The 21770-nt window shown below is 53.0% G+C and overlaps 1 protein-coding gene across 1 annotated transcript; it reads left to right on the top strand.

Annotated features, from left to right (window-relative positions):
- Nucleotides 1-4161: 4161 nt before the first annotated feature.
- On the top strand, nt 4162-14250 carry LOC112541982 (uncharacterized). Its single transcript, XM_025173577.2, has 8 exons — nt 4162-4312; nt 4969-5035; nt 6159-6336; nt 6621-6701; nt 6800-6883; nt 12397-12453; nt 12771-12951; nt 14216-14250. The coding sequence occupies exons 1-8, from the start codon at nt 4162-4164 to the stop codon at nt 14248-14250; spliced, it is 834 nt and encodes a 277-aa protein (XP_025029345.2).
- Nucleotides 14251-21770: the final 7520 nt, after the last annotated feature.

Raw genomic sequence — 21770 nt, forward strand, 5'->3', positions numbered from 1 at the left:
CTTTTCACTCTTGGCCTCAGGATAGGTTGACTGGATTCACATAGTGCACTTAACTGGTTACCAAGTTAATCCATTTTTGTGGGTTTGCCCAAAACACTGACCATTAAACCCAGCGGGCATAACATCCTAAGTCACGAAAAACTAACCCAGGTTATCCCTAACCAGGTATAATGTGCTGTGTGAATGTATCCACTCGATGTTTTTGCTGGCTGGTGAATCCCATCATGCGAGTGCAGCCACAGAGTTGGCCTTTAAGTTTCCCTATTTCACATTTTAAAGCCTACAATCACCCCAACCCTCTCCCTTCTTCTTCCACCTGGATCTCCGTCTTCTTGCTGCAGGGTTGAAGGTGAAGAAATCCAAGAATCCTGGTTGCCCAGATAGTGATTGTACCTTTTACCACCACACAGAGAGCAGCTGCCAGCTCACCCACAACCACAAATCAAAGCTGGAATGCACTTTGTGAGCTGTCTGGCTCTAATGGAGAGTCTTAAATTGTGTGGTGCGCACAGCTGCTTGGGCTGCAGCCACAAGGCCATAAAGCACCTGCTGGAGCCCAAGCGCGTCTTGCTGGAGAAAGGTCACCCACCACGGAGGCCATGTTGAGAGCTGTGAGTGGGAGGAAAATTGTGTCTTGTCCTTGTAAACATCCTGAAGGCTTATTTGAAATCACAGCGTTGAAAGCAGCCCAACTTCTCCCGGCTTCCCTTCTTGAAGTCAGCGCGGAAGCCAAGGCCAGGTGCCACAGACTCATAGCCCTGGGGGGCTGCGCATCACGACTCCCCCCACTCCCCGCGGAGCCTGTGGCAAAGCTTGCTGGGCTACACCAGTCTGAGCACCTGGCCTGGCTGTGCTCAACTCGGCCTTGCAAACTCCTGGTGCTGCCGACGGAAGAGAAACTACCAGGAGGCTCAAAAAGTCCATGGCCCAGCTGACGAACACGGGACGGGCCTCACAACAGGGGGACAGCTCCCGGTGCTGCACGAAGCCCCTCCCCTGGTTCAATCCAGTCAATCACTGGGGCCTTTGTGTCGCACTGGAAGCACTGGCAGAGAAGGGCAGCAGGGGGGCACAGCCACCACAGGGCCCCTGGCCTTCCAGGGGATGGAAAGGTCCCGTTGGGAAGGCGTGGTCTGGGGAGAAGCAAAATGCCGCCATCGGGGATCTCTCGCCAAGCTGTTGCGGGACACGCCCGATCCCGCCCTGCACTTGCGCTCGGCCTTCTGCGGTGAAGTGGCTCGGCTCTGCCCCAAACGCCCCCAAAGGCTCCCTCCGCTCAGGCAGGGGCAGGGGGGGGAGCCCAACTGTGAGCAGGGCCGAGAAGAAGACAGCGTGAGATTCCAGAAGGAGGTCAGCTGGGGAGTGTGAACAGTGGAGGGGCATCCGTGGAAGGAGGGGTGTTCAGGAAGTCAAAATGGCAGCCGTGGCACACAGTCAAAGGCCCACCTCTTTTGGGGGGTGTTGCACGTGCCTCATTTCACTTGGGGAGTTCGTTTTATTATAAGCAACACTTTTTTTATTGAACATTTGGATTTTGTCCACAAGTCTGCTTCAGTCCACCAGCACGCCATCCACACTTGGGAGATTGCTGTGGCTCTTTTCCTGAAGGAAAAGATGGGGGCAACCAAAGAGCCAAAGCAACCCAGGGCGCTGCTGCTGCTCCTTCCTCTGGTTTCTCCTGGGACAGATCCAGAGCCAGCGGAGGCCACGTCTGCCCCATTCCCCCAGGTGTATGCAGGTGCCCTGCCTTCAGGACAGGAGTTGCCATCAAAGGTTGCCTTCTGCCCGTCTTCTTGGCCTGCCACCCCCAAATGCTGATCTGAAAAGAGAGGCTTAAAAGCCCGTGAGAGCTTCATGCTGAAGTCCCAGGGAGATGCTAGAGACACTGGCCACCATCACCGACCCCTGCTGTAATCGTGTCTGACCACAGCCAAAGCAATTGGTTCCTCTCACCCAGATGTTCCCTCTTGGGATTGCTGGGGCAGTTGCTGTTGTGCCTTTTTCTCCAAAGTATTGACAGTAGCCCTCTCTAACGAAAGGAGGGAGGGACGGAGGGAGTGGTGACATTGATGTCCCAGCCTATCTGAGGATGAAGATTGAAGAGATGCCTTCAAGAGCCTCTCCTAAGTGATCTAAGCAGCATTTTCCAGACTCTTCTAAATGACCCAGCAACCTCTGCTAGCAACACACCTGCAAGAGCCAGGAGACAAAGGGACCTTTGGTTCACGCCTCCAGGTTCCATGCTGTCCCCCCCGCTTGTGATCTCATCACTCAGCCTTTGACATCAGCCAACCAGCAACCAGGAAGTAACAGCTGCTCCAGGGAGATTCAGGTGGGTCTCAGCCAGATAGCGGTGGGCTGCTCACAGGAATCAGGGTCCTTTCCCTTGAGGTAGGTCTGAGGGAGCCCTGGGGAAGGGGCTGCTTGAGGCCTCCTGCCCCTCAGGCAGGAGCAGCATTACCTCATCCATCCAGGTTTGGCCACCATATTGGTCATCTACAATGTTCACAAGCTACCCAACTCAGGCTGGAGCTCTGACTTGGGGAGGGAGTAGAACTGCGTGAGGGGCTGAAAGTGGGATTGGTGGCCCAAGAGCTGCCCTGGATGCCCACTGGCTGATGCTGGCAATCCAAATCAAGCAGAACTTAACAAATAAATGGGAACGAGAAGGCTGCCCCCTCCAGGACAGCAGGAGGAGGGAGCTTCAGTGAGAGGAATTCCTACCGGGAATTTCCCCCATTCCAAATGCTGGTAGCCATTATGGCCTGTGTCCCTTTGAGTGGAGACTGTCTCTCTCTCACCTCCCCTTTCAGCACCAGCTGTGCCTCCACCATCCCCCAAGGGCTGTCCTTTGGGAAGGGGGGAGAAGAAGAGGAACAGGCCGCCCAAGGGGGCAATTGCGGCTGGGCTGGAGCTCATCTTAAGGGTGGCTGAAGCTAAGTCCTAGTGCCGGCTTTGGATGAGCACTTCAGACCTTGGTTCATTGGGAAAAGGGTTCAGACATTGTGGAGAAGTTGGAAAATGGATGGTGTGGATAAGCTGAGTTCACCCAGCTTGCCCAGAAGCATGGAAGGAGGCGCCCAAAAGCTGTGCTTCTCCACTCGTTTCACAGAAGCCTTTTGCAGTCTCCTGCTGAAGGGAAGAGGCGAAACGCAGCTCTCACTTGGCCTGCTGTGTCATGGGTCATCCCAGATGTTTCTGGGGATGGGCCTAGCTGTGTGGTCCGGCCTGGGAGACACCCATTTCTGCCCCGAACATCCTCCTGCACTGCCCTCTGCTGGCGCCACGTAACAGGCTTTGCTTCTTTAACTCGTTCTGCCTCTCTCTCTCTCTCCCATGTCAGTTTTTTAAACAAACCAAAATAATAGCAGGCTTGGGAAGATTTGAACATGCAAAGCACACCTCTCCCATGAGGTCCTTGGTGGCTGGATGACAAGCCAAGAACTCCCAGTGCAAGGCTGACATCACAATGCTGCTGGGGAGATTATGGAGACGCAGTGCTGGCTAGAGACCTTGCCGCGAGGCTCCTGGTGCTGAGGAATAGGGAAAAACGGACCTGGGGCCGGCTGCAAAATTTTCAGAGCCAGGGAAAGGAGTCAGGGAGGCTATCCAAAGTGCCTCGTAGCCAACGATTTGATGTGGCCTTATCGCCTGCTCTTTCTAAGTGTTTGCTCTTGGGATGTTTATGTTTTGCTCAGGTTTTTAATTGCTCTCATTTAGTAAGTCAGGTTCTGCGTCTTCAGGCAGAAAAGAAGGATAAGAATAAATCACCCCCTCTAGTGGTTAGCAGGATGGGAGCTAAAAGAGCAAAACGAGGGAAGGGTTCCCAGACAAAAGCGTTTAGGAAAATGAGGTGCGTGGCAGAGATATGTGTGTGCACACCCAGAGTCCAAGGGGTATGCTCAGCAGCCCTGGAGTATCGACTGTCAGCTGAAAATGACAAAAGGGAAAAGGGAGGGAGGAAGGAAGGATCTTCCACTTCTTCTGATGGAGCAAAGCAGCCCAGGGGGAAATTTGTCCCAGCATAAAACTCAGGGTGGCAGCCTTCCAGACTGCGGGAGGCTTCAACTTCAATGTTAGGGATTGTGGAGGAGGGCTCAGGGACCCCCCTTGAAGGAGCCACAGGGGCCAACCCACCCCATCCTGGGTGCACGGGCAAGCATGCATGCCATTACTGGGGCCCGGAGAACAAGACAGAGCCGGTCCCCTGCACCTTCAGTCACGGCATTCAGCAGGCCTCTCTCTGCTTCTTCCCACCCTTCAGCCACCAAGGCCATGGACAGCAGAGGCTCTGGGTCCCCAAGTCTCCCAGGTAAGGAGTCCCGTCTGCGCTGATGCCCCAGGACCAAGGGAGTAGGAGAAGCCAGCAGTGAACGGAAGCGCGCCAGAGGGAGCGGAAGGCCAATGCGCTGATCTGGAGCCCGGCCACCTGCTTGCAGAAGGAGACGGTGCCTGGCCTCCCTCAGGGGAGCTGCCGGGGGGGGGGGTTGGAGTACTTGGGAGCTTGGCCAGCTCCCCGCAGCCCCATCTTTTCTGCGGTTCCTGGCTGGGGAGGCTCAGCCTCTTGTGGAGAAAGCCTATTCTTGGCAGAGTCCAGAAGTGGGAAAGATCTTGGCAGGGCAGCCAAGCCTGAGGGCTCGCCCCAAGCCACTGCAGGGTGGGCAGCCCTTGGGGAGAGTGGGGGTTGCGTGGGGGTGTAGGATATGTCATTAAGAGATTTTCTTCTGGAGGCTTACAGTCTGTTTCATCTGGGGTCGGGCAGCCTCTACGTTGAAATAAATAAATAAATAAATAAATAAATAAACAAACAAACAAACAAACGAGGGATCTCTTCTAGCTCCAATGTCTTTCGACAGGGTAGGTGGTCTGCTCTCGGGGGGCTTTACCGCCAGCTCCACCAACTCTTATCTCCATCCCAAGCCCTCAGAGCTGCCAGTCTCACTCTCCCCGCTTCTCTTCCCCCCACAGCAGAGCCTCGATGTTCCATGAGTGACAACATCAACTATGGTGATGAGGAACTAGATCAGGAGACCATGTAAGTGTCTCTGCCCCACACGAGAGGCTTTCAGCTGCAGGGGGCAAGGCAGCTGGCCAGGGCTGTCTGAGAGTGGTGAAGGCAGGACCATCCCAGCTGGTCATCTAAGGCGGGATGGGCCCTCCAAGGCCAGCTACCTGTGGATGAACCTCAGGGCGCCACAGACGTGGATCCCCATGAGACTGCTTGGAGGCATGGTCACCATCATCTGCCCCAATCTTCCTTGGGGCAGTGTGCCCTGTCAGTAAAGTTTTTCTTCCCAACCTTCCTCCTGTTATCCTCATCCTAACCTTGTAGGTTAGGCTGAGCAAGAGTGACTGCCCAAGCTTCCCTTGTCAGTGACATGGCTGAGCAGGGGCCCCATTCCAACCCCCACAGAGGGCTGGCACTGCTCCCTTGGACCTCTCATGCTTCAGGATACCTGGCCCAGTGGTTTATTTTAGGTGTTCCTTTAATATACCATTTCATCCTGCCTTGTCAGAGCATACCGTCTCTCTTTCTCCCACCTTATCCATTCTGTAGTGCAGGCAGTGTCTCGCCTGGGTTCCCCACCCTGGAACAAAAGCAGATCCACCCAACTCTTCAAAAAATACAAAATATCTTATTAAACATAATCCTAGTGAAGTGCTTTATAGAGAAATAACCTTCCTAGGAAGAAACATTAGCAGTCTTTCAAGTTATGTCCAAAGTCAGAGAGCCAGCTGGTGCAGGCAAATTGAGAGGCTGATGAGGCCCAGGGCTTCCCTAGTCCAGCATTTTGGGTCCCAGATGCATCCAGGAAGTTCACCAACACGGACAGGAGGACAATCTCCTTCTTCCATTGTTCTGCTCAGCAACTGGAAATGCATTCTGCACACACTCCGAGGAACGTTCATCATTACGCTGCCTCCGTGTACTCCGGGGGGCCTTCTGCCCTGCAAGTGTCTGGAGCTGCCCGACTGGATCTGCTTTCCCCGGTGCTCTTTGCGCCAGGGTCAGTGGTGCCCAAGGCCATCCGTGGGGAGCAGAGGGAGCAGCTGCCAAGCGGCTCCGGACCTTCCCTGGGCCTTCTTCAGCCCTTGGAGGAGCAGCTGCTGGGCCGGGGCACCTGCTAAAGGAAGGTCTCCTGGTGTTCTGATTCCAGGAACTTCATTTCTGCTTTGTATGCCGCCTTGGGGCCTCTCTTGCCCGAAGTCACCAAGCTCCAGGGCCACCAGGACCCTCCTGCCCACCTGATGGTGGACATGAAGGCCAAACTGAGGGAGCTGGGGTCAAGCGTCTCTGACGCCAGGAAGAGGCTGCTGAAGTACAACATCTACCTGGTGAGTGGTGGCGTTGGAGGCAGACCTTACCTTTCCCAGCTCAGCCGAGGACCTCCCGGAGGAGGACAGTATGGCACATGGCGTGCCGTTCCAGAAGCCTGGAGGAAGCTAGCGCTTGTGATAATACAGGTTGGCAGGACACCGTAACTGAGGGGAAACGGGACAAGGGACAAGGTAGCATCCCTGATTCTGTCCCAGTTTCCAACAGTCGCTCCTCCATTCAGAAAGGGGAGCAGGTGTCCCTTTCGCCAAGGGGGCAGCCACCCTTGCCTTTTCTTCCTTAGAAGAAGAAGCTGGCCAGAGCCATGCAGGAGAGGAAGGCCCTTCGGGAGCAACAGCTGAGGCAACAAGGAATTAACGAGCAGGTAGGCCCCCCTGGACGTTGTCCCAGATCCCCTCCCGCAGGGGTGGCTTCCCCCTGCCCCTGCCGCCGCCACCTCACGTTCTCTCCTTCCTTCTCCAGGTCGGCACATCGCAAATGCAAAGCCTGATCAGGGCTGAGATGAGTCCGGGGAAGTCCAGCCTGGGCACAGAGAAGAACATTCTGGTAAGTGGAGGCGGCTCAGGAGAGGAGATGTTGGCCTCCTCCCTAGGTAGACGTTTCCTTTTTCTTTGGTTGCTCCTCCTTGCGGGGCTCAGAGTGATAGGCCAAAAAGAATAAAACCGTTTCCCATTTGCTGAAATTAGTTAAGTTAGTTAGCCGCCATGCAGACAACTGCTCTCCAAACAGGGGAACCAGTATCTCAGTAGAGACATTGACCCCTGGTGTGCAGCTCGGGGCATCTCTTGCAGGCAACAGGCTAGCAAGAGTGTCCAGCCCTTTGGGAACTGCGGCATCTTGGAACTCAGGAATCCAGATTCAAGCGCCCCGATAGATGGTTGTTTAGCCGCCTCTTGGATGCATCCAGTAAAGGGGACCCCCCCCCCGCCCCGGGGTCATTGGTTCCTCTCTCCAAGGGTTCTGATTTCTGGTAACATTCAGTTGGAGACTGACTTCCTGTCGCTTACGTCCATTCTTCCATGTCCTGCTCTCTGGAACAAGGCAAAGCCAATCCTGACCTTACTCCATGCAACGTTACTTTGACGTGGGTTATCGTGCCCCTCTTCGGTGGTCTTCTTTTCAGCTCCTTCGTACAGCTCAGTTGCATTGTCTTTCTCTGAACCAGTTCTAATTTCTCTCAATCCTTAGTGCCCAGAACCAGACATGGCACTCAAGGGGAGGACTGACCAAAGCAGAAATCAGTGGAACAATTATTTCCCATAATTTGGAAATTATACCTTTGTTGATGCAGCCTAAAACTGCATTTGGCTTCTTTGCAGCCACAACACACTTCTGGCTCTTATTCAGTTTGACAACTACTACTATTCTGAGAACTTTGAAATGTTACCAAGCCCGATAGTCCCATCCTCTACTGTGTATTTCATTTCTGGGTCCTAAGTGCATCATTTGCATTTTTCTTTATAAAATTTCATTTTATTACTTTCAGCCCATTTCTCTATCAATATTGTTTGGATTCTTTTGAATGTTATTCCTCTTTTCTAGGGCATCTAGCTATCTCACTCAGTTTTGTATCATCTGCAAATTTAATACTCATTCTTTCCACTTCACCATTCAAACCATTAAAAAAAAATACTGAAGAGAAGAGGGCCCCGGGGCCAATCCTTGTGACACCCCACTTGATGCATCTCTCCAATTTGATTGAGGATCCATTAATGAGCAATGCGTTCTCTCAGTAAGATTTTCAAGCCAGCTGGGTTTGCATTTAGCTGTCATGTCATCCAGCCCACACTTAACTAGCTTAGAAATCAGGAATGCTTTATCAGAATACATCATAACTGCAGCATTCCCACAACTTATTAAGCTACCCAAAAATGAAATAAGGTTAGTCTGGAAACTTGTTCTGAGAAGCTGATGCTGACTTTCAGCAATTACCGTATTGCTTTCAAGGGGCTTACAGGCTGACCTCTTTACAATCTGGTCCACATTCTTCCCAGAAATTGAAGCCAGAATGACTTGTCTGGGCTGGATCTTACTTTTCCCCCTTTTTGGAGAGAGGGCCAACATTTACCCAGAATTTCTTTAAGTTAATAAGTAATTGTATTGTTGAAGGCTTTCATGGCCGGAATATGATGGCTGATGTGGGTCTTCCGGGCTGTGTAGCCGTGTTCTGGAAGTTTTGGTTCCTAACGTTTCGCCAGCATCTGTGACCGGCATCTTCAGAGAGCAGGAGCACAGATAGGAGCGGTTAATTAATAAGTAATTGTTTGGCCAGACCATCAGCTAGTTCCTTTAGTACTATGAGGTGCCATTGATCTGGTCCTGCAGATTTACCGATCGATCCTCATTCCAAGGGAGGAGCATCTCCTGCCCTGGCTTCTGTCGGCTCAAGGGTGATGGGCGTCTGCCCCTTCCTCCTGCTCTTGGCAATTTCCTAGCAGACCAACAATCCTTTGGGCGCAGCAGGGCATAAAGGTGGGAATGAATGAATGAATGAATGAATGAATGAATGAATGAATGGAATGAATGAATGAATGAAATCAACAAAAGCAGATTTTCTTGTGGAAGACGGAAGCAAAACTGCAGCTGAATAGCTCTGCCTCTTCTTGGTCCCGGTTAACCCCTTGCTGGCTTCATTGTTCAGCTCACATCGGTGCTCTTCTTTCCTTTGACTTTGAACATATCTACAGAGGTCCTCTGGTTGCGCTTCACTAAGCTCAGCTCCTGCTCAGCTTTTGCATTCCTGACATCAGTTCGGCTGTAAAAATGGAGCGGGGGGCGGGGAGCAGCACCACCTCTTAAACTGAACTAGCAGCTCAGAGTCCACCAGATCTGCCATCTGGCTGGCTCCTCACCCCTCAGAGAACCACTCAGCACCTCACCAAAGGTCCCTGTGGGGAGAGACAGACCTAGACCGGCCTGTCCTGAAGGCAGTTCTGCTGCTGGAATCAGAGCTGGACATCTGGGCACAGAAGGGCTTTCAGAAGAACTGTGCATTACATTAAGGAAGGAGAGCAAGCATAACAGCAGGAATGATCCATTATCGGCATGAGTTATCATACTGTTTCCCACATACCATTAGAAGGAAAATCGGATCTTGATCTGCTGAATTTCATCTCCTGTTACAACACGTCAGGCCCTCTGCATCCTTGCTTTCTCTTGGGCTAAATAGAGCTTTCAGGGTGGCCTCCACGATGAATAACATCATCTCGAGCATCAGGATTACATTCAGTGGCTGCATTCACACAATGTTCTCAACAAGGTGCATTCCCACAGCATGCTAACCTTGATTAGTACGTAATTAAGCTTTGTGGGTGTGTAGTTGGCCATGCTGTGTCAACCCAGCCTGATGAGGATGAGTGCATTTGCAAACCCAGTAAATGGTTTAATTCCGTCAACATGGCCTAAAAACACAGCGCAAGGGAAAGGGCAGGGAGGGATGAGTGGCCAAGACCAAGCAGAGTTGCTTTCTGCAACATTCAGGCCAGTCCTCCTCCTAGCAGAAGCCTTCCAACATGCCCGCCTGAGCCGATGATTGGGAGAAGGTGGGTGCCATCTTCTTGGTGGGAGGCAGAAGTGCAGCCTCCCAGCCCCTCTGGGGCTCTAGGTTCACGGATGAGGTCAGGGAACTCATCAGCCCCGCAGCAAATGTCAGATGCCACTGAATTATTATCAACAACCCACCCACAATGGTTATCAATAACAGTCAACGAAAGCTGAATGTTGAGTCACGAGTTGGAAAGGAGGGACAGGTACATTTTAACCGTTTTTGACAGCCACGGGAGGACTATCATTTCCTTGTTGTGAACAAGCACCAAGTATGCAGGCCTGGACTTTTATGCGGCAGGACACGCAACGTGGCACAGCCGCGTCACTCAGAACACAGGAGACAACTGAAGCAAATGCACTCTTGGGTCACTGGCCTTCTAGCAAGGCAGGCTCTCTTGCATAGTCCTCCTGGGGGGCTGGGCACCTGCAACCCTCTTCCTCTCATTAGTATTCACGCAGTGCTTTTTAGCAGTAAATTAACCGTGAAGAGCAATTATTCTTTGCAGACAGCAAATGCAGCCAGTCTCCACGTGAAGCTCTGTCTTCCTGTAGAGTGTGGGGGCGAGGGGGGGGCAGGAGAAGTCAAGAAAATGCACCAGAATTCATTGGCAGACATTTTGCGTACATTTGCTTTTTATTTTTTACCTGGCTGATTAGCAAAATCCAACCAAGCCCAGCTCTCACCCCAGCCCTTTAGAGCAGTGTTTCTCAACCTGGGCCACTTTAAGATGGGTGGCCTGCAACTCCCAGAATTCCCCAGCCAGCAGTCTGGGAGTTGAAGGCCACCCGTCTTAAAGTGGCCAGGTTGAAAAAGACTGCCTCAGAGGAAATCGTGGCCGTGCTGTGACCCCACTCCAATCCTGTCGTAACACCCCACCCCACCCCACCTCACCTCACCCCACCCCTGCTTGAAATGGCCAGCCAAAATCAAACCCGAGCCAGAGAAATTCTCCTCGTCCCCCTTGGGTGGAGATCACAGAGATCCCTTCTCCGGGTCAGGCTGCCTCCCAGGCCCCAGGATGAAGTTTCGCCTGCTGTGCCAGGGCCAGGGCCCCTGCAGGCCCACCCTGGCCACCCAGGCCCCTTGGCGGCGCCGGCGGCCCCGGCACAGAATCACGTCCCTCCCGACTGCTCTTCCCCAGCAGCTGGGATTCAGGGAAGGGGGCTCACGCTGGCTGGGGAGGCTGGGAGTGGTGGTCCGCTGGGAGGGGGCCCGGCCCAGAGAGTTGCTTTAGCGAAGAGTTGGGTGAAGTGTGTTGCCTTCCCCTTTTGAAACCTCTGCGCCTGTATCCATCATTAGCTCTTTAAATGAGCTATAGCTTATGCTTAACAGCGTGAAACCCATCCATACATAAAAATAACAGGTTACTAAATGAAGCACTTAAATTGTTCAGGTAATGCATGGAATGGCATTGTTTCCCCACTTGAGCAAGGGAGATTTCGAATAATGTGTCATTATGGAAAGAAGCCGCCTGCAGCCAATTTGTTCCGCCGACTCATGCTTCCTAATACATTAAACCCAGCCATAACACGGCACGACTCCAGCCAGCAGATGCAGGAGGTCTCTTGCAGCTGATGGCTCCTGTCGGTGCCGGCGGTGAGGGTCTGGGGCTCCGGACGACGGTAGCGCTGGGCAGCTAGAGAGGACTCGAGGGCCATCAGGTAGAGCTCCATGCGCCCGCCACGCCCCCCCCAGCATGAAGGCCTGGCCCAAGCGTTTCCGGCCAAGAAGACCCTCCCGCCTCCTCTCATTGCTGGCTGCGGCTTCCCGGCAGGTTCTACTCATGATTCGGGCCTATTTTCTGGAGGGCAAGGGAAGGACCTCGGCTGCGTTTGCTGTTTGTCTCCTCTTCTTGGGCAAAGCAGACTCGGCTTTTCTCATAGTTCCTTCTAGAACTTAGTCCCCAAAGCCCTTGTCACTGGCCATTATTCTCTGGGAATATTCCAGTTTATCAGCAGCATCCGGTTATCCGGAAACAGTTTCCCACGTGCAGCTTTAGCGGGGAACTCAAGGGAGCCAGACCTAAACAGTGACCAGGACATCTTTCTAGCAATGTAACCTAAGTGTATCTTGCCTTGTTCAGCTGGGTCATGACCCTGCTTGTCTCATTAAGGTCCAGCGGTGAAGGGGTTGGAGTAGGCCTGGGAGGATCTGGGTTCAAATCCTCCTCTCATTCATAGAAGCTTCCTGGGTGACTTTGGGCCAGCCAGCAAAGGTTGTGGTTGGAAAAGGTGGAGGGCCAGGTGCGTCACCTGAGCTCCCAGAGGAAAGGCCTGCGCTTCGCTGAAGAAAGGGGCCCGGGGAAATCAGTTCACCTGGCTGATTTCTGCAACGTGTTTTCCCCAACCTTTTAGCAATATGGTTTGGCTCTGCTTTCAGCCTTCATGGTTGAAGGTGCTTTAATAATTCTACCAGCGTTTGGTTTTAAAGATCAGATGGCAGGCTCCGTTGGGAAAAAGAGCCATCTCCAACGCTTTAATCCAGGAAGCCTTCTCCCCTGCATTCGTTGCAGGAGATCCCGTCTGCTGAGCTGGTGAAGATAAAGCCAGAAAGAAGTCATCGACGGACCGTAAGTCTGCAGAACCCTGGGCGTCCGTGGGTGGTGGATGGTAAAAGAAAGTCAAGGTGTGGCTGAGACCACATGCCCTTTCTTCGCATAGGCCCTGGGGGAGAGACAGAGTAGCCTGGGGTCCTTCTCGGCCTGGGGTTGGGGTGCTGGTGGTGGGGTCTCTGCTCCTGCCTGAGTAGGTCCTTGCAAGACTCTTATTGGGAAAAAAAGGCCCTTCCCTGATTCAGTCTCTCTCCAAGTGGGACAAGACCAAAGGAGCTCAACTCAGAGGTCTCCAGGGTATTCCTTCCGCCCCTTCCCCTCTCCCCTTACTGCAGATCCAGATCCCTGGGGCTTGTGATTTGCTTAGAGGTGAGGGGGGTAGAGCTGGGAGAACGCTCACCCCCACCAGCTCAGTCCCCTCTTTGGCTTCTCAGGACACAATGGAAGAACGTGCCCGGTCGTGCATGACCCCCCAAGGCATACTGCAAAGAAGTGTTTGCAAAATGGAAAACTCAGGTAAGTTCTCCCACTGCATGTCACATTCAGAGCCAACAAGAGTCTACATGCATCCCACTCACAAACACAGGAACATTTTGGGCTTTACGGCAGCGTTTCCCAACCTCGGTAACTTTAAGACTTGTGGACTTCAACTCCCAGAATTCCCCAGCCAGCATCTGGCTGGGGAATTCTGGGAGTTGAAGTCCACACAACTTAAAGTTGTCGAGGTTGAGCAACATTGCTAGAAATTGCCTTTCGGCAGCCACCAGCTCCCGTTAAGCACACACCCATTTCTTCTTGCACAGACTTCTTCAGCTGAGATACACCCCTAGCTGTAGCTCCATCCCTGGGGAAATGCTTAGAAAGCTGAAGGAGAAAAATCCCCACGGCCCCACTGAAGAGCGGGGAACCACACGATCGGCTTGAGCCAAGTTTATTTGTACAGCGCTGGGGACAGGCCACGAGATTCTGCCCACTGAAGGAGGCTACAAGCCGCCTTCCTAGAGCCGTGCAATAAATGCTGACCAGTCAGGAAGTCCAGCGCCAAACATAACATGGGTTGGGTTTTCTGCTTATAGTGAGATAAGCAGAATAATGAAGGTGAGATCAGCACTAGCCAGTTTTTCTGGTTCCTTACTTCCTAGTTCCCCTTAAAAAATACTAGTGCTGATTTCAGATAACTTGAGAGCCGGCATCTGCAAATGCCCAAGCAAGCTATAAGGGAGGCTGTCTTGAGCTCAGGGGCTTGGTAGTCTGGAGGTTTTGGTTCAGGTATCTATGTCACTCCTTCAAAGCCAGTTTGGTAACCGTTCAGTCTCTCCCCCACAAGTGGAAAACTCTTTTCTCAAGGAAGAAGAGTGGAAAAATAATGGCAAGTGGGCCGGAATTGCTTCCACACAGGAAAGGCTCTGCAGATCCCCTCCCCGCTTGCAAAGGCTGGGAATTATGGGGCATGAAAGGCCCTGCCCTTGGGGGGGGAATGGGAGGGCCATGGAAAGGCCAGGACAGCTGCCAACCCCCATCTGGATTTTCAAGGGTGAGGAGGATTGGATCCCCCAAATGAAGCTGGTATCCTCTCTGCCTCAAGCAGCTTTCTCATGCTCAAATTGACACCCCCCCCAATCACATGCTATTATCTGGCATCCAAGTTCGAAAGACACTGAACTCCCTGCACAGCTTCTGTGTTCTGTATCCGGCATGTCACTAGTCCTCAAATAAAGACTACAAGCAGGTGCCATTGCTCTCTTTCCTCAGAGGGTGACCAGCTCTTTCTTCTCTGCAGCTTCCCGTCCTCCTCTGGACAGAAGCCACCTGTGATCGCCGAAGGAGAAACGTGGCTCCTTTCGCCTCTTCTTCTCTACTCCCCCCCCAGGACCCCAAAGATGGCTGTGGGACAGCCCAAGGCCCTTTCCCTCCCCAACCCAGTAAACGCATTTAGAAGCAAGTCCTCAGCACCTCCTTTCTGGAGAGGACTGGTCCCAGCTGCAGGGGGGGGGGGGGGTTGGGTTGGGGGGGCACTGGCATTTTTCAGAGATTTACAACAGAGTAGTGTTCAGTGGCTTGAAAGTGGCTGCAGTAAATCGCCAGAACCTCCGCCAGGATCCAGATTAAACAGCGAGATGACAACGGGCTGCCCAGGTCTGCAGAGGAAATTGCTGCCAGCCAGCCCCTTCTCAAAGGGGCAGAATGAAGCCAAGGGCCGGGCCAGGAGGGCTTCTCTGGGGCAGGATCCTCTCCGGGTTGGGGCCCACCCTGGCAAGAGCCTCTTCCTGGAGCCCACCAGCCTCACCTTCCCTGGCAGGGCGACCACGAGCAAGGCAGCTCCAGAAAAGGGACCTGGGGAAGACACTTCTTCACTGCTTGGGTCCCTTTAAAAATGAAGCCCCCCTCCCCACCAGTGACGCAGTTGCTAAAAATGGAGCTGTTCCACCTGACGCTGGGGCCTGAATTTAGAAGTGACGACTCAAGGACCCCCTTCCGAAGCCCACAAGTGGAGGACTTTGCTTCAGGCCCAATGAGCTCTTTTTCGGCCACCTTCCCAGTGGCCGGTGGGCTCTTTAGGCCTGGCGATGGCCTCTGGAAGGAGTGCCCTTGTGCACAAAATTACGTTTGCAGTTGGGTGGCGGGGGGGATGAGATCAAAAGTTTGAATTAGGAAATTCCACCACATCCAGCTTGAGCGCTTACATGAGAAGAAAGGTGGAGTAAACATTTGATTGTTATTTTTAAATCACTGAAAGTCTGTTGCCCCCCCTCCACTTTCCTCTTGAAAACGCTTGCGGAATAGCCTCACGCCTCCCTCTCCCTCTCTGAAAGCTTCTTGCCAAGGCAGTTGTGGTGCCTCCCAAAAGGATTACGCCGCTGCCCCCCAAGTCCTCCGCCAATCCAGGTTTCTCAGCTTCTCGATCTCTGGCCCCGGGAGAGGGGGGTGTCCTCCCAGCAGGAAGGGGGCACAGCGACCGAGAGCTGGGGCTTGGAGGGGCAGGGAGCTGGGGGTCCAAAGCACTGCTGCTCCCTCTTTCAGGGGCACCCCCCAGCTGGTGGCTGAACAGCCGGAAGGCATGGGATGTTCCCAGACATTTGGGGTGCTGCAGCAGCAAGACGCCCGCAGGAGGAAGGGCGGTTGGGAGAGCCTTGGGAACTGGGCGCAGGCAGGAGATGGGGGGAGGGTGGCTGGGAAAGAGGTTTCTGAGCAAGACTCTGAGGGAGGATGGGTGGCAAGCGCCAGTGGTGGAAGCAGAGGGGAGATCCAAAGGGAGGGAGAGACGAACGGGAGACCCCGAGGGGAAACGTGGGCATCAGGAGAGGCGATCAGGATGGGAAACACAACCTGGCCATCGCAGGCAGAGAAGAGCCTCCTTTCAGAAGCGTCAAGTTAAAAAGTTTAATGGGTATTTTTTAAATAACACAAACTATTTACATGCCCACGCCCCACACGTGTGCCCCTCCAAAGGAAGAGCTACACCGGATTCTCCTCCTCACTGTCTGGGGAGCTCCACAGCTCCTTGCGCCTCAATAGGATCTTTTCTTTCAGGTTGCGGAACTGGTCCCCATCGGGAGGGGGGCACTTTGGCCCGCCCGGGGGGGCTGTGGTTTCAGAAGCCCCATGGCCCCCCGGTGGTCCCCGGCTGTCCTCAAGAGATGCCCCCTCCCTGCCCACCGCTTGGAATTCTTGGGGTCTCAGTCTTACCATGCCCCTTTCTGAGGAGCACCCCCTGCTGCGGGGAGACTGCCTAGCAGGGGGCTGCCCAGCCCTGTCGTCCTGCTCTGCCTGAGGAAACCGCTGGCCGCTGGACCTCATGCGCACAAGGGGTTCCTTCCTTCTCCTGCAGGGTCTCCACTCCCTGATTCTGGCTGCTCCTTGCACAAGGGTGGCTGGCTGTCCTTCACCTCCAGAAGTCCCACCACTTGGTCTCTCTTCCCTGCTGCTTGAGGAGCTCTCCTCGTGGCTGCGGCTGCTGTCCCTTTCCCTCTCGCCAGGCCTCGTCTTCCTTCTGCGGGACCCCCATATCCTGCCGCCAGCCCCACTCTCTTCTGGGCTTTCTAGGCTTCGGGACTTTGGGTTTCTCCTCTTTCTGGCCACAGACGTCAAGGCTGAGTTCTTGTTCCCAGACCTACCCTGGGCCAATTCTTCTTCTGGCCCCACGGTTCTTTCTCTGGTGTAGTTCTCTGAGGAGGACCTGGCCGCATGACGGTGGGTGGAGGTTGAGCTTGTGGAAGTGTTGGATCTGTTACGGAAATGTCCAGTCAGAAATTTCTGCATTTGAGGGACATGAGCCCCACCTCGCCTGCAGGTCTCTTCTTCACTCTGAACTGCCGAATGGGAGTCCACCCACCTCTCCGCAGTATCTCCTTCTAGAGCACACTGAACGTTCCCAGAGAAACCAGCCCTTCCTTCTTCAGCCTCCCTTGCCTCCCCTTCTTCGCTGGGGACTCCATGCCTGTTCTTCTCTGTCCAGGTTGTCAGCCAGCTGCCCTGGCTGCGCTGCCAGAAATTCAGTCCCTGATTCAAGAATAACTTCCTCTCCACAATTGAGCCAATGAGAGAGAGACCTTTGCTCTTATCCTTCCTGGAGCTGGATGAAGCACTTTTAGCCTGTGATCCTGAGCTGGCTTCAGCCTTCAGTGAAGACCCTTCCGTGGGCCTCTCCCCTGGATCCAGATCACTGCTGTCCTCCTCCTTTGTCAGCCTTTCACTGTTCCAGCCTTCAATGCCTTCACTGTCCCAGTCCCCCACTCTCTCCCACTCACATTCTGTGCTGAACTGGGACTGATCTTCTAAAGACATTGGGTGTTGCTGCCTAGAGTGGTGGTGTGGTGTCTGAGGAACATCCTTGATGACCAAACTACTGCTGTCCTCATGCTCTCTCTCTGCTCCCTCTTCTTCTGTTTCTGACTGAAGCCAATCTGATGGGGGAGCTGGCAATTCACTACTTGTTTCCAAAGGAGATACAGTTGAGAACTTCTTGCTTGACACTTTTGAGACTTCAGAACCCTCACTTGAAACCTCACCAGCTTCTTCAGTTATCTGGCAACCTTCATGGTCTTGCTGCTCCAGAAAGGTCCTACTCATGTTAGGTGATGGCGGAGGTGGAGATGGCTCACAAAAGTACCTGTCAGCCCAATCCTTGGGCTCTCCAGTATATAGAGACGCAGATGTCAGTGGCCTTCCACCTGCAACCCTGTCTCCTTCTTCTGGAAGGGGCTCACTTTCTTCCTCAAGTAATTGGGCACTCAGTTTCTGCCGGTGCGCTCTGCCTGCCTGTCTGATGAGTCCCACTTCCACATTCTCATAGCTAGAATATGAGGAGATGACACAGGCAGGAAGTACGAAGAGACCCAAGGCTCTCTGGGTGACGTGGGTCCTCAGCAGAGGGTTGGCTGCCACTTCAGAAGGCTTGAGAAGGTTTTTCTGTCCTGGGAGATAACCCTGTGCTCTGCTCTCTGCGCAGTGGATCTTCTTCTGGGCCTCACGGTCTTCTAGAGATGCCATGGACCTGGTCCCTGCATCAACAGCCATGGGGAAAGCTTCCCCTTGCTGCTCCCCCCTCTGATCTGCATCTCTTTCACAAACTGCAGTGCCATACTCATAGGGAGAGAAGGTCACGTGCTGCATTCCTGATTTCCTCAGTCCTGACGGAGGTGCGCTGCGCCTTACCATTCCCTGGATGCTGCATTCCAGCTGCCTTGAAAACCTCTCTTTATCCCAGAGCAATTGCTCAACAGAACTGCTTGGTAGTGGTTCTGCGCTGCTCTCCAGAGAGCTGAACGATGAGGAGCCAGAAGCTTGGCTGTCTCTACGGCTGGCATCATACTCATAATAGCTGGATTGAGGAAGGAGCAGGGACAGGCTTCCGTACTCCTCTGGCTCAGGAAGAGCGCATGGGTCTTGCCCGGGCGCTTCCTGCTGCAGCGGGACACACGGAACCAACTTCAACTCTAGTTTATCATGCGGTGATCTTCCTTTAGGACTGGAGAGTCTTGCTTTACTTTTTTCAGGTTCTGCCTCCTGGCTGCTTCCTCCCTCTGATGCTTCCATCGCAGGAAGGGCTTGTGGAGAAAAGGAACAAGGGGGCTTTTCAGTAGACCCCCAGGAGCCAATTCTTCCTCCATGCTCCAGTTGGAGCCACATTTCATTCCGGTAGACTGGTGATTTCTTCGGCGGGCTTGAGTGAGATTTGAGTTCCGTCTCTGCAAGAAAATTTGCTCTGGTTGGTTTATAGTAGCTGTGAAATCTGGACTCTAGATGGGGCAGAAATGTCTTGAACAATTCTTGAGTTTGTTTAGGAGCTTGTCTCCCAAGGGGAGTTGCCAGGTGGTCCCTTCTGTCTTGCGCCAGGCTCTTGCCAACCATCCTCTCTCTCTCTGCAGCTTGGGGGCTCCCAGCCATGGGGCTCAGTGCACCTGTGACCTGGCAGCTCCCCCTAGCATCTTGCATTCCCCCTTCTTCTGGAAGCCGCTCTGCAGCTGTGGCCCCCTGTGGATGCAGCTCAGGGAGTCTCCCTTCCTCTTCTGCTGAGAGGGGGCCCCCCTCGGTATTTCCTTCCTCTTCGTATGGCAGACCCTCAGAATTGATGCCTTCTCTTGATGCAGCCTCTGAACTTTTGCCCAAGACCCTTATTTCCTCCTCTTGTTCCTCTGAGCTTCTTCCATTTGTGATTTTCCCAAGAACAATGCTCTTTTCCTCTCTAGCCCGTGGACTTTGCCCCATCAGGCTCATTTCTGGGGATCTGTCTGAAACTGGGGCCTGTGAGCCTCCAACAACTATTTTTGTTTCATCTTTGGCCCACGCACCTTTATCGGGGACATTTGCTTCCTCTACAGCTTCTGGAATTAGTGATCCAGAGGGGCTCACCTCCAGTGGAATGTGTGGGCTCATGCCCTCCTCCTCCTTTGCCTCGTGCTTGTTGACGACCATTATCTTCTCAGCAGTTGGTGGCCTCCTGCCATCAGCAGTGCTCCTCTCCTTGATGGACTGTGGCTTCTCCCCATGGTGCTTCCTGGGAAATGCACTCTCTTCAGCAGCAGCTGTGACTGCAGCAATCTCAGCTTTTCCCGTTGCAGCATTCTCTGCCACAGCTCCCTCTCCTTTCATAGCTAGTGGAGTTTCAGAGGCAACACTCTGTGATGTCTCTGATTTTGGAGAGATCACATTCTCATATTCTTCATCTTGTGGGAGCTTGCTGGCTCTGACCATCTCCTCTTTGGCCTGTGGTGCCTCAATAGCCACTTCTTCTGTGGTCTGCAACCCAGACCCTTTTGCATCTGTAGACCATGGAGTCTCACTAGCCGCCAATTCAGCAATCTGCAGTCCAACCGCACTTGCTCCTTCTGCAGCTTGTGGACTCTTACTCGGAATAGTGGTTCCTTTAGATGTCTCTGGCCTCTCATCCTCAATGGTTTCTGGCCTCTCACATGCTTCTTCTGGGACGTGTGGGCTCTGTGGACTAGTAGTGGGCTTTGCTATGGCTTGAGGACTCTCAATATCAGTGCTTGTTTTTGTGAGAGGCTGTAGAGTCTTTGAAGCAGATCTGTCTTTTTCTGTGCCTTGCAAGTCCTCACAGCTTTCTTCTTTGCTGTCCTGCAATTTCACACCAGTGGGGCCTGTTTCCCTTGAAGACTGTGGCATCCCGCCAGTGACATTCACTTTTTCCATCTCCGTGGCTTTGGTGCTAATACTGTCCCTTTCAGAGTCTTGGGGACTCTCACTCACCTCTTCCTTTGTCATCTGTTGGTTTTCCACCAAGGGTTTCATTTCATCATCTTGAAAGATATTCTCACCAGTGGTGGCACTGTCTTCCTTTACAGTCTCCAGACTCTCACCAACTGTTCCCTGGGCAGCTTGTGGCTTAGGAAGAGGTGGACAGAATGCCGACAGGGATTTCTGCACAATTAGCGGCAAGCCCCACTCGTGACATATCTTCTTGTGTAGGATATGGAATTCAAGAAGGCCTTTGGCCTCTCCTCGAGAACTTATTGGATTAGGTCCCTTGCCATCTATGGCTGAGGCCGTCACTGGTTGCTGAATGGTGCTTCTGGGGTCCCTCTCACCGTAAAGAGACTCAGTAAGCAAAATGTTGGGGACTATCCTGGATTGGAGGTTAATTTCTGTTGACTTTCTCCTGAAGTGGTTTTTCAAGTGGCTCTTCTTTGCAAAGCAATAATTAAGGTGGGGTCCTGCCTTTTTCTGATAGGGCCATTGTCTTCTGACTGGGAGGGCAGGGGAGAATGCACGCAGAGAGTCATGGATTTTCTTTGGAAGGCCCCATTGCTGATGGATTATCATCCTCTTCAGGCTATCCTCCAAATTCTTCTGGGAATGCAGAGGAAGGAAAAGTGGTCTTTGAACCTGGGTTTTCATGTCTCGACCTACCCGCTTTGGAGGATGGACTGGTACAAGGAGAGAGGGTGCAAAAACTTGCAGAGATCTCTGGATGGCAACAGGCAGGCCCCACTGGTGCTGAAGTCTCTTCTTTTTGATATGATGCTCCAGTGCCTCCTTTTCCTTGCCCTGTAGGTATGGAGTCTCTACCACCTGGAAATGGAAGGTCTGCTGCTTGGGTGGGTTTGAAATGGGGATTGTTGAAGTCATCCCTGAAAGTGATTCCAAGTACTGGCTGGGCAAGCCCCAAAGGAAGGCCAAGTACTTATGCCTCACATTCAGCTCCAGCTTGTTGAGAGTATGTGGTGTCAGATAAAGCAGAGGTTGAGTTCTATCTGTGGGACATTGCTGGCCAGTATGGATCAATATGGGGAGATGTTCTCTTTCCAAACCACGGGCTTTATCCCAAGACTGCTTCACCAGCTCGGGATCCGCCTCTAAATGCATCTCCAAGTGCTTCCTTTTGAGATGGCTCCGCAGAGCACTCTTCTGCTTTAAGGAGAACACCTCAGTCCTTTGCTTCCACTCCCGATTCGTTGGTTCCTCCAAAAACTCCTTAGTGAGGGAAACTGGAGCCTGCATCACAGAGGCCGTTGGGAGGAAGATCTTCAAAGAACTGAGCATCTGCTTTGGCAAGCCCCACTGCTGTAGCAGTTTCCGTTTCTGGATGTGATGCTCCAAGTGAGTTTGGGTGTCAGGGGGAAGAAAATGCAGCTCATGCAATATAATGCGGGTGTTAGTCTCTAACTTTTGGGTGCTAGGGCACAACGGAGCTCTTGGCATAAAGCACTCCATGGACCTTTGAATAAGGATTGGGCAGTGCCAAATGTGCTCTATCCTCTTCTTCTTAATATGCTCTTCTAGGGCCTCCCTGTCCTTTTTCTGGAGGAAGAACGTCTGCATCTCTGAGAAATCCACATGTACCAGCCTGTGCCTGGAGAGTGGGGAGGCAAACT

The sequence above is a fragment of the Python bivittatus genome, unplaced genomic scaffold (assembly GCF_059951505.1).
Source record: "Python bivittatus isolate LINGU-HERP-01145 unplaced genomic scaffold, Pbiv_v1 ctg000570_np1212, whole genome shotgun sequence".
Taxonomy (NCBI): Eukaryota; Metazoa; Chordata; class Lepidosauria; order Squamata; family Pythonidae; genus Python; species Python bivittatus.

Excerpts from the sequence above, each read along its gene's own strand:
- LOC112541982 (XM_025173577.2), top strand. The coding sequence starts at position 4,162 with ATGCATGCCATTACTGGGGCCCGGAGAACAAGACAGAGCCGGTCCCCT. Across the intron at positions 5,036-6,158 it reads GAACTAGATCAGGAGACCAT|GAACTTCATTTCTGCTTTGT; the intron begins GTAAGTGTCTCT and ends TTCTGATTCCAG. Across the intron at positions 6,884-12,396 it reads GCACAGAGAAGAACATTCTG|GAGATCCCGTCTGCTGAGCT; the intron begins GTAAGTGGAGGC and ends CATTCGTTGCAG.